General features: G+C 38.0%; 1 protein-coding gene across 1 annotated transcript in view; it reads left to right on the forward strand.

Annotated features, from left to right (window-relative positions):
* The window catches only part of RAB3GAP2 (RAB3 GTPase activating non-catalytic protein subunit 2), a 119,781-nt gene that overhangs the window by 65,660 nt on the left and 41,658 nt on the right, over positions 1 to 12,463 (forward strand). The window contains exons 9-14 of the mRNA XM_017870008.1: positions 612 to 710; positions 6,798 to 6,946; positions 7,811 to 7,890; positions 8,018 to 8,107; positions 9,812 to 9,951; positions 11,883 to 12,099. Coding sequence (XP_017725497.1) covers positions 612 to 710; positions 6,798 to 6,946; positions 7,811 to 7,890; positions 8,018 to 8,107; positions 9,812 to 9,951; positions 11,883 to 12,099 — 775 coding nt within the window. The remainder of the gene's footprint in view (positions 1 to 611; positions 711 to 6,797; positions 6,947 to 7,810; positions 7,891 to 8,017; positions 8,108 to 9,811; positions 9,952 to 11,882; positions 12,100 to 12,463) is intronic.

Raw genomic sequence — 12,463 nt, forward strand, 5'->3', positions numbered from 1 at the left:
AAAAAAAAAAAAAAAAAAAAAATTTTGATTGCAATATGAGATGCTGTATTTAGACTAGGTTTAGAAACAATTTTATGAAGCAGTAAACATATCCTAATTAGCCTATGTTTTCAGGAAGCCATCTCAACCATTTGGGAGTTAAACTTTGTTTTGGGGCCACTAAGTCTCCTCTACTCAATCCCAGAAGAAAAGGGGAAGTCAGCGCCACTACTCATATTTTCACTGATTTTAAGACTTTTCTTTTCCATATTTTAAGAACTCTAAAATTGAGATCTGAAATTATTTCTAATTTCTAATACAGGCATGAGCCACCATGCCCAGCCTGAATTCACTTTGATTTTTAGTAGTAGTCTAGAATTTTTAGTAGTCTTCTTTAATGACTTGAGTGTTCCAGAATCTTTTGTGACAGCCAACTTAGTCTTTTAAATGTTTGCATTTTATGTGCATTGTCTTGGCATGAATAAATCTCACTTTATGCCTTGTTTTCATTACTTTGACTCATTATGAGCTGAAATTTTAGACTAATAACTTAGTATGGTTTTAATGATTTTTTTGTAAAACTTCATTTTATCCATAATAATTGTTTGGATTGTCTATTTTATCTTTTGTAGCTGCAGCATCAGGCAATGAGAACATACAACCACCACCATTAGCTTATAAGAAATGGGGTCTACAAGATATTGACACTATTATTGATCATGCTAGTGTTGGTAAGTATTACTAATTCAAATTCTTTTGGAATTTACTTCTTAAACCTTTTTATTAAAGTACCTCATTTTTTAGAGATGGACATTATTCTTTATTTATTATTATTATTTTTTAAGATGGAGCTTTGCTCTATCACCCAGGCAGGAGTGCAGTGGCGTGATCTCAGCTCACTGCAACCTCCGCCTCCTGGGGTCAAGTGATCCTCCCACCTCAGCCTCCCAAGTAGCTGAGATTACAAGCGTGCACCACCATGCCTGGCTAATTTTTGTATTTTTAATAGAGATGGGATTTCATCGTGTTGGCTGGGTTGATCTTGAACTCCTGACCTCAAGAGGTGCACCTGCCTCAGCCTCCTAAAGTGCTGAGATTACAAGCATGAGCCACTGCACCTGGCCAACATTTATTCTTCTTTTTTTGAGACGGAGTCTCGCTCTGTCGCCCGGGCGGGGCTGCAGTGTCCGGATCTTGGCTCACTGCAAGCTCCGCCTCCCGGGTTCACGCCATTCTTCTGCCTCAGCCTCCTGAGTAGCTGGGACTATAGGCGCCCGCCACCTCGCCCGGCTAGTTTTTTGTATTTTTTAGTAGAGACGGGGTTTCACCATGTTAGCCAGGATGGTCTCGATCTCCTGACTTTGTGATCTGCCCATCTCGGCCTCCCAAAGTGCTGGGATTACAGTCTTGAGCCACCGTGCCCGGCCAGCCAACATTTATTCTTATGTGAAAAAATGCATTGCCTTTAGTGAGACATCTGGAAGGTAGTTCAGATTCAGATCATCATAGGTATATATCTTTAAAGCCGGGCATGATGGCTAACACCTGTAATCCCAGCACTTTGGGAGGCTAAGGTGGGTGGATCACATGAGGCCAGAAGTTCAAGATTACGCCAACCCACATAGCGAAACCCCGTCTCTACTAAAAATACAAAAATTAGCCGGGTGTGGTGGTACACACTTGTATTCCCAGCTACTTAGGAAGCTGAGGCAGGAGAACTGCCTGAACCCGGGAGGTGGAGGTTGCAGTAAGCCAAGATCACGCCACTGCACTCCAGCCTGGGTGACAGACTCTGTCTCAAGAAAACAAAAGAAAAGAAAAATAAATGGTAGCAGTTTTAATAAAGATTTAATTATGCCCTCAGCCACAGTATTGTATAGTTTTAAATCACTCACTATTTGACTAACTTTTCTACAGACAAATTTGGTCTAGATAATGACCATATAGATCAGTCTTTTAAAAATGTAACCTTGGTCAGGTGTGGTGGCTTGCATCTGTAATCCCAGCTACTCAGAAGGCTGAGGTAGGAGGATCTCTTGAGCCCAAGAGTTCAAGACCAACCTGGGCAACATAGCAAGACCCCATCACTTAAAAAAAAAAAAAGTAACCTTTAAACTAGTAAAATGTAGATAAAAGCAGATTTCTTCTTGCAGCCACTATAAGAGAGCTTACTGTGTTAGGTATTGAGGATATAGAGATGTAAAGACATGCTTCCCTGCTGTCTTAAAGTGTGAATCTAGTTAGAAGAAACACATGAGAATGGCTGCAGTACTACAACATAATTGTAGCAGACAAGGGGACCAGCTGTAGTGGGAGCAGAGGAGGAAACACTCATTGTTTCTCCAGCACACTATACACTTTTACTCCTGGATCTATGTGCATGTTGGCTAGAGTGCCTCCTCTGTGTTTGTTCACTTGGTCAAGTTCTACTCATTCTATGAAAACTGGACACTGGGAGAGAAAGAACAAGGAGAAGAGGAAGGAGTGTGACTCTAGAGAGGCTAACAAGATATCTGACACACAGGCTGTCTTTCTATTTACTGCGTAGCTCTTATATGGTATACTCTGTAATAAAAACCTATTGGTAAACATTTCAGTGTGTCTAATTTTTTGCTAGCATAAAAATGCTGCAAAATTCCAAAGTGTTGAGTTCAGTTCAGGGTAGCTTCCCTGCTCTGTTAATTAAACTTTGGAACATTGAAACTGGCTAGGGAAAATGATTGGATAGAAAATGTTATTCTATTCATTTATCCCCAGCCTACAAAATGAAAAAAGGTACAGTAAACTTCATTGTATGTATATCTTTATGTAAAGGTCTGGTTAATTTATTCAACAAGTAAATGAGTAGCTATTAATATTTGTGCTAGAAATACAAGATAGGACTCCACCCTGATAAAGCTTACATTTTGGTGATGGGGAGACAAACAATAAACTAAATAAATAAATATGATAATATCAGACTGTTAGTGAGCATCATGAAGAAAATAAGTAGAAGGTTATGATAGAGAGTAAAGGAAGAGGGTGCTTTAGGTAGACTAGTGAGGAAAAGCCTCTCCAGGGAGAGACTTGAAGGATGAGAAGGAACCAGCTATGGAAAGAGGTGTAGGAAAAGCATTCTAGGCAGAGGAGCATCAGGGATATAGGCCTGGGAGCCTTGAAGACCTCAGAGTGTTCAAGAAACAGAAAGGGGGTTGGTGTGACTTGACCATAAAGAGTGAGGGGAAAACAGGACAAAGTTAGGTTGGAGATGCAGACTAGGGTTAGATCACGTAGGGATAAGGAGATGTGATTTTATTCTAAATGCAATGGATGTCATTGATGGATTCTAAGTAGGGGGTTACATTTTCACATATCTCTTTTTGCTGGGTAGAGAGATGCTTGTAGAAGAAAGCAAGGAGACCAGTTAGGAGTATATTGCAATAATTCACACAAGAGAGAATGATGGCTTTATGGTGGAGGCAGCCGAGTTGGAAGGAAGTAGACAGATTTGAGATATACTTTGTACTTGCTCAGGGATGGTTTTGAGAAACAAGAGAAAGGAAAGCATTAAGGGTTTCTTAATTTTTAAGTTTGAGCAACAGGGTGGATGATGAGACTGTTTACTGAAATGAGAATAAGGAGAAGGAGAGGCACATAAAGAGTTATGTTTTTACAGGTTAACTTCTGACACAGTTAAACATTCAAGTAGAGGTATCAGGTGTATGAATTGGACGTGAGAGTCTGAAGTTCAGGGAGGAAGCTGGGATTGTAGATATAAATTTGAGAGGGAGTGGTTTACTGTGGAATGTTTTGTAGAGTTCAAGAAAAGAAGAAGGTCCATTGGATTTGACAACATGGAGTTATTTACTGACTTTTGATATGAACAGTCAGAATGGTGAGGATGAAAGCCAAATTAATATAGGCTTAAGAATAAATATTTTCACCCCCTGCTCTCTAAAATCACAAACAAGGAGCATAAGAATAGATTCTCAGTATCTCCGTTTTTATGGAGTCCTGACCTCTTCCTGAAGCCTCATACTCATTTCTCCAGCTCCCTACTGAATAATTTCTACCTAGATATCAAACTTAACATATCCAAAATCGAATTCTTAGTTTCCTCCTGCCAAACTTGCTCCTCCTTTTTTTTTCTACATCATCTTTCTTCTGGTTGCTCCTTACTGTGACATACAAGGCCCAACTTTATCTGGCTTATGGTACCTCTGACGCTGTCTCCTGTAGGGTACCCCTCCCCGTTCATTGTGTTTCATCACGCAGATCTCCTCTGTGTTCCTCAGACACAGCAAGCATATCCCTACTCTAGAGCATTTGGATTTACTGCTCCCTCTGCCTGGAAAACTTTAGCTAGTCACATGGCTTTCTCCCTCTCTTCACTCAGGTCTCTTAATATATCACATTGTCAAAGAGGCCTTCTTTAGTCATTCTACTAGGCCTAGAAAATTATCCAATGAGTTTGACTTTATGGAAATTTATATTGAGAGGGACTTTGATGTCTTTCAAAGTGTGGAAAGACCTCAGACACTCAGGGAAAACTCTTAATGGCAAGGTTAACTTAATAACTCCAGAAAAAAAAGAATGCACAGCCAAGGAAATGTAATTACAGTAAGTGGTGTATCTCATCAGTAATTAATACTTATATCATTCCTAATAATAAAAACAGTGAATTTAATAAAAAATTGAGATACAAATATTTTGGAAGAATATAGGGAGAGAAAGAGAGATGTAAATAAGCCATACCACCTTAAATTAATGAAAAATAGTGCTAAAATCGGTGACTCGAAAGATAACAGCCCCCTAAATTCAGTACCAATGTGTAGCAATATAGAGGGCAGAAAAACACTTTAAATAATACTATAGGAATGTGGTCAGCAAAATGTAGACTGTGGGAAATTAGTCTCAAACAGCCTTGTTTCTTCAACAAATAGATTTCAAAGGATTGAGGATGGGAAGGAGGGGTTGAGGAGGTCAGAAGGATTTTGGACCAAACTTTATGTCCGTTTGTTTGTGGTCCTTACTTTGAAACCCAGAGGTATTGTTTTTCTTGGCAATGATTCGCTATTTTGCTTCGAGAGCAGAGAATGCAGAAAGTTTAGGTCAACTAAGGTTAAGATTTAGCCAGGGGAGTATGTGTGTAGGGGGAGATGAGTGTAGGGAGGTTGTGGATTTTTGCAAGAAAGTGATGATGATGGAACGCAAATCTAAGCTGGATAAAAAGGGAAGTGATCCCAAGAGGTACTTGATAAATAGTGGAAAAAATAGTAGGATTAATTAATTTAAACTCAAAATTGTGAAATTACTGTAGGGAGTTTCTGGAGTAATTGAGATGGAAAGCTAGGAGGCGGTGGTCTAAGTGCGGTACGCTTGAAATCAAAGTTACAAAGAATCTACAGTTGCTGATGACCGGATCTAAAGTGTGACATCGAAAATGGATGATTTAAGTTATAGGAAGGAAAACATCATTGGTAGCAACGATGGAAAGGACTGATCAACCATTTCCTTACCATAAATTAGAATCCTTTAAAAAAATTGCATATCTATTGCAAAATTGTCCTCTGGATTATCTTGTGGCAATTTATACTCCCGTGTATATCACATGAGAGTTTGAAAAGAAGCTATTTTAAAACTTAAATTTCAATTTATATGCCATACAATTTGCCCTTTGATCGTGTTCTGGTGGAGCCAGGCAAAACTTATGCAAATTTTGTAATGTAGTGAAAACATTTTGTATACTGAATCATGAATTCATTCATGACTGTGAGACAGGTGTTCTGATATTTTATGATAGTCCAGGAGGTGGGAGGGGAATTTAAAAAACAGTCCAAGGGTTTGTTTGATCACTTTAATTCCTATAAATCCAGTGAATGGTTTCCTTATGAACTCACTCAAAGAATTTCCTTTCCTAGGACACATCTTAAGGACAAATGCATTTTTTGACAGTTTTCAGGCAAAGGGGAGCAATACATGTATATGAAAATTAGTAAGGTCAGGCACAGCAGCACATGCCTATATTGGCGGGGCACAGTGGCTCACACTAGTAATCCCAACACTTTGGGAAGCTGAGACTGGAGGATCACCTGAGGTCAGGAGTTTGAGACCAGCCCGGCCAATATGGTGAAACTTCGTACCTACTAAAAATACAAAAATTAGCTGGGCATGGTGGTGCATGTCTGTAATCCCAGCTATTCGGGAAAGCTGAGGCAAGAGAATCTCAAAAAGAGAGAAAAAAAGGGTGAATTGATATTTGGGGATATAAGTGGACTGTATACTTCTGGTACCTCTGAGTTTCGTATCTGTTCAAAAGATTAAATTTTGTTTTGATGATGTTCTATAGGTTATAGAAATTGTAGATGGAAATTTTAATATTTAATTTTTTTTTGAGACGGGGTCTCGCCCTGTTGCCCAGGCTGGAGTGCAGTTGGTGCGATCGCGGCTCACTGCAACCTCCACCTCCCAGGTTCAAGCAATTTTCCTGCCCCAGCCTCCCAAGTAGCTAAGATTACAGGCACCCACCACCACACCTGGCTAATTTTTGTATGTTTAGTAGAGGTGGGGTTTCACCATGTTGACCAGGCTGATTTCAAACTCTTGACCTCAAGTGATCCACCTGCTTTGGCCTCCCGAGTGCTGGGATTACAGGAGTGAGCCACTGTACCCAGCAGAATATTTTCTGATGTTGATTTTGTAGCTTTTAAAATGACTTTTGTTTATTAAATAAAACAAAACATTTAGCATCTTAGAATGGAACTGAAGTAAAAATGTAATGACCAAAATAACATTGTACATTCAAATCACGTTTGTTTGTTTGTTTGTTTTATCATTAGGTATTATGACTCTGTCCCCCTTTGATCAAATGAAGACTGCCTCCAATATAGGTGGATTTAATGCAGCAATTAAAAATAGTCCACCTGCCATGTCTCAGTATATCACTGTAGGGTCCAATCCATTTACTGGCTTCTTCTATGCTTTAGAGGTATGAGTTTTATCAATGATCATGAGTAAGGCCGCTCTTGATTTTACAATTTGTCTACAAATAGGATGTGGTAACTTGCTTAGCCTTAGAAGATTAAGCAGTTTACATTTCTAAATTTCAATTGAAACTAAAATTAATCTCAACTAGCTTTCTTCTAAATTCTTTATATTAACTGAAAAGGTACTACCATCAGTGTAAAAGAAAATTCTTTGTTTCTGAAGCCCTGAGTTATTTGATAGCTGAGATGTCTTTAAATATTGGTGCAATAGTCAGATGCTTAGACTTGTTAATGATGTCAGCCCACCAGGGATTTCAGTAAATGAGGAATTGTAAAGACAGAACAAGCTGCCAGCTATACTTGTTATAAGTGGTGAAAATTGCTTCCTAAAATAGGGGAAAGTTGAGTGTTAGATTTGGCAGCTCTTGTTTCTCACTTAAAAAGCATGCTTCTCAGAATTGTCCAAAATATCTTTTTACTTTTATAAAATGTGTATGTATATGTGTGTGCATATATATATAAAAAGAGAAAAGAGCCAGTTATATGTAGATGTGAAATCCGTAGTCCAGCTAGAATAATGTAATCTTAATATCCTAGTTTAAAATTTATTTTAATGAAATTACAATTTAAAGAGGGAAATTTTAATGGTAAAATACGCTAATTGTGATTTTATTTTAAACTATAGAGTTAAAACTGTTTTTTATATTGCTCCTAAAATAAACTTTTTACTGTACTCTGAAAGAAGCTGAGTTGCTAGTCCAGCCTTTACAACTTTTGAAAGCATTTTAAAGTAAGCTTTATTTAGAAAGTGTGCTTTGTTCTTTGTAAGCTGCTGAGTTTTCTCTTTCAAATGTTCTGTTTTTCAGGGAAGCACCCAACCATTATTATCCCATGTTGCACTAGCAGTTGCAAGTAAACTCACTTCTGCTTTATTTAATGCTGCAAGGTAATTACTTAACAATTAAATAAAAAATATCTCATTTGTATCTAGCTTGCTTTTAACTTGTATTTTGATAGTCTGCACTTTAAAATCCTGGAAGCTCAGTTTTATTCTAAGTTTTCTTTCTTTACAGTGGTTGGCTTGGCTGGAAGAGTAAGCACGAAGAAGAAGCTGTCCAAAAGCAAAAGCCGAAGGTTGAGCCAGCTACCCCATTAGCTGTAAGGCAAGTCTGTCATGCTTCCCAAATTTTAGTCCTTTTAGAAAGGTACTGTTAAATGTGTGGTTTTTCCGTGTGCTTGGTTGATTTGCTGATCTCGTAAGTCTTTGGAACTTCTGAAAGCCATTGCAGTGGAATTTTTTCCCCCACTAGAATGTAAAACTCCATGTGAAGAGTGATCCTTACCTGTTTGATTCACAGCTGTATCCTTGTTATATACTAGGTATTCAAGATGTATTTCTTGAGTGTGCTTTTTAACAAATAAACTTAGCTTGGTCTAATGTAGGATAATTAGTTTAGTGATAACTGTTGCATTTCTTTTAAAGTTTAGATAGTTTGTTACTAAGTTGTGTAAACTTTAAAAGTACTTAGTGATTTCTTTTAACAAATGTAATCCTAGTGGATTACAGTGGCTCACGTCTGTAATCCTAGCACTTTGGGAGGCCTAGGTGGGCAGATCTCTTGAGGTCAGGAGTTTGACACCAGCCTGCTCAACATGGTGAAACCTTGTCTCTACTAAAAATACAAAAATTAGTTAGGCATGATGGCACGTGCCTGTAATCCCAGCTACCCAGGAGGCCGAGGCAGGAGAATCGCTCAAACCCGGGAGGCAGGTTGCAGTGAGCTGAGATTACACCATTGCACTCCAGCCTGGGGACAAGAGTGAAAACTCCATCTCAAAAAAAAAAAAAAAGTAAAAGCAGGAGTCCTGTATTCAGGCACTCTTTAGACAGACTCCTGGCATGTGCTTCTTTGTTTACTTCAGTAGTGCTTTAGAATGTTTTAGTATATTTGTGAGTTTTTTTTGGTGGAGGGAGCATGATTTTTTTTTTTTTTCATTATTATTTTTTAGACAGAAGCATTTTTTCTAATGTTTGGTGTTGTTTAAAAATCATTTTTTATTACCTAATATAAAGTACCACCATGAAGGGAAATAGAACACCTCCTCTTTATGGATGTTCTTCACCTAAAGAGAGCCAACTAATGATTAAAATTTATCAAAGTATATCTTCTAATTTTTTTTCTTCTTTTTAAAAAAATACATTGTAACATACCACATTTCCTAATATCAAGAGTCAAGAAATTAGCCAAATGGCCCTGTGCATCTCAAATAGATGTAACAAAGGCTGAGCACCTTTGTTTCAGGGACTTTTCTCTAAGTGAGCTTTCCTAGCTCTCTTTTAGTACCTCTTTACTTTTATTTTACTCACAATTCTAATGAGGTTGATTATAGACCAACAGCAGTTTAGAGATAACTATTTAGAAAAAGGAAGGTTTTTGCTTCGGGCAGATTGGTATCAGCAGGATGTGATATCTTCCAAAAAAGAGAAAGATTAAGAAGAAGAATTTAAAATAGACAAAAGATGCCTGTGTGGGAGCAAATTCTAAAATTTAGTTGACGGTGAGGACTTTGTTTTCTGTGACATGCCTTTTAATCAAATATAGTTATACTTTATATTCTCTGGAGGAATAGGATTGTGAGTGTCTATTGAAAACCTACATAAGACTGTGGTTTTATTTTATTTCTTTTATATATTTTATATTACAAATGTCAGTTGTGAATAATAAATTAACTATTAATCCAGGCAAAATTCATATTTCTTTATATAAAAACAGATTCAGCTTATTTCATTTATGCATTTCATTTTTCTGTTGTATGTTTCTGAATTGGAATATGATTTGAGCTTTTTATTTTCTTTTAAATATCAGATTTGGACTTCCAGATTCTAGACGCCATGGTGAAAGCATATGTCTGTCTCCATGTAACACACTGGCAGCAGTAACAGATGATTTCGGCAGAGTTATTTTATTGGATGTAGCTAGAGGAATTGCAATACGCATGTGGAAAGGTACTTCTTACAAAATCCAGAAAACAGTTACTTCACTTTTTACCCCAATAGTTGAGCAATGTTATCATGCTTCAGCTTCTGGTTGATAACTCTGTTTAATTGTTTATGTTTATATTTTCTTTTTTTGACATGAACTCAGATCAGCAACCACTTGATCCAGTAGTTTGCTGATACATCTTTTAGGTTTGATCATGTTTAACCTTTATCTTATATACTTTCTTTCAATTCTCACTGTTATTGTAAATTTCTGAGTTCAGTTTCTTGCCCCTGCTACATCTATTCCCCTTCACAAAGCCATTCTTAAGCCAAATGTTCTCCCCAAATCTGTAATGCCAAGTCTTTCAGATTTAAGATAGCAAAACCCATCTTCACTGACTTGACTTTTATATCCATATGCTTGGGTCAATCCACCTGATGTGTCAATAAGTATGTCACTTAAGAGTTTCATTCAGCTATTAGTAACAGACCCGAGTAACAGACCACAGTATCTTCAGGAACCCAGTCTTCCTCCTTGTAGCTTCCGCACTCAAGGTTCTCATAGACAGCCCTCTTACCTGCATTCCGGGAAGGAAACAGAAAGGAAGAAGGCTTCTCCTGGCAACTGAGTCAATCTACTTTGAAGATATTCCCCCAAAGTCCCTTCAACCATTATCTACATTAGCCAGAACTTAGTGACATGGCCTCATCTAACTATGAGGGAGACTTGAAAATATCTTTTAACTAGGCACATTGTGAATAATATCTCCCTGACTAACGAAGAAGGCATGATTACATTATTTAGAATCATCTGGAATAGTAACATGTCAGCATAGACCACAATTTATGGCGCCATCAGGTCTGTCCTTTAAAAATGTGAGGAATAATGGATTGAGGTCATTAAATTACTCTGGACCAGACTGAAGCCACTATCACCTTCTTGCCAAAGAATTCCTGCAGTGACAGACAGAGACAGTCTTTACCTACTACATGTTTAACTATCTGTAGAAATAGTTTTAGTACTGAAGATATATCATTTCTCCTTGGTGTTTGTCTCCTGAAACAATATCAAAGGTATGTTCTCAGCAAGACTTTTCTAAAATACAGAAGACAAAGCTGTACTGACTGCTCCAAATCCACTATTGCAGTCTTATTCCTTGCATCATTGCCTGCCTTTCTGCAGCTGGTACAGTCAGTTTTCCTTTCCATTGTGTCCTTGGAAAGAAGGATCAGTTGCCTATGTGGGGGACCACCCTAAAATGGAAAATAGCATCAGCTACTTCTCCCATGCAAGAGCTTCCTCCCATCACCCTGTAACCCATATTTTCTATCTGCATGTCGCCAAAAGGCTTGGATGGGAAGGGAAGGGAATGACAGCAGGAGGGGTAATCAGGTGGCTTCAATTATATCTATAATCTTTTTTCTTATTTTTTGAGGGAGTTTCACTCTTGTTGTCCAGGCTAGAGTTCAGTGGCACGATCTCGGCTCACTGCAACCTCCATCTCCCAGGTTCAAGCGATTCTCCTGCCTCAGCCTCCCAAGTAGCTGGGATTACAGGCATGTGCCACCACGCCCAGCTAATTTTTTGTACTTAGTAGAGACAGGGTTTCACCATGTTGGTAATGCTGGTCTCGAACTCCTGACCTCGGGTTATCCACCCGCCTCAGCTTTCCAGTGCTGGAATTACAGGCGTGAGACACTGTGCTCAGCCAATATTTTCTTTTCAAAGAGAAAAAGTGATCAGAAGTAAATATAGCAAAATACTAAGATTTGATAAGGCTTGGTGATAAACTGGTTATTATTTATTATCATTTTTTATTTAAGTTATTCCATAATAAAAATATACTTTCATAGCTTTTCTTATCCCCCCCCACCCCCAGTATTCCAGAGTACTTCAGGTGGCTACTATGGAACCTAGACTGAGTAATTAACTTCCCTTTCCCTCTATCTCTAAGGGTACCGCGATGCACAAATTGGATGGATTCAAATTGTAGAGGACCTTCATGAAAGAGTACCAGAAAAGGCGGATTTTTTCCCCTTTGGAAATTCTCAGGGTCCAAGTCGAGTAGCTCAATTCCTTGTGATCTATGCACCAAGAAGGGGAATTTTAGAAGTGTGGAGCACACAGCAGGGACCTAGAGTAGGAGCTTTCAATGTGGGGAAGCACTGCAGGTAAGCTGCAAATGCTGGCTTTGTGCTGGTTACAAAATGAAATATAAGAATGCTTTTATTAAAATAAAGCTTTTACTAAAGCTGCTTATTAGATAACAAGTTTGAGAATTACAGTATTCTTTATTGTGGTTTTTCCTGTGAGTGTCTGATATATGCTTAAGTATTTAATAACAAAAAAAATTGAAAATGCCATGATACACTGCTCAATTAAAGTTAGCTTGTTGCTGATGTTTGTCCCTTACTTATGCTGTGAAGACTCAAAAGGAAAGGTTCCTTCAGCTTGCCCTAGTCATAAGTGAGGTGAATGCTTTGTTTGCCATTGAAACGTGGGCCTGATTGTGTTCATTTAATTTTTTAGAATCTT

This window comes from Rhinopithecus bieti, unplaced genomic scaffold, assembly GCF_001698545.2.
Source record: "Rhinopithecus bieti isolate Rb0 unplaced genomic scaffold, ASM169854v2 scaffold_1673, whole genome shotgun sequence".
NCBI lineage: Eukaryota > Metazoa > Chordata > Mammalia > Primates > Cercopithecidae > Rhinopithecus > Rhinopithecus bieti.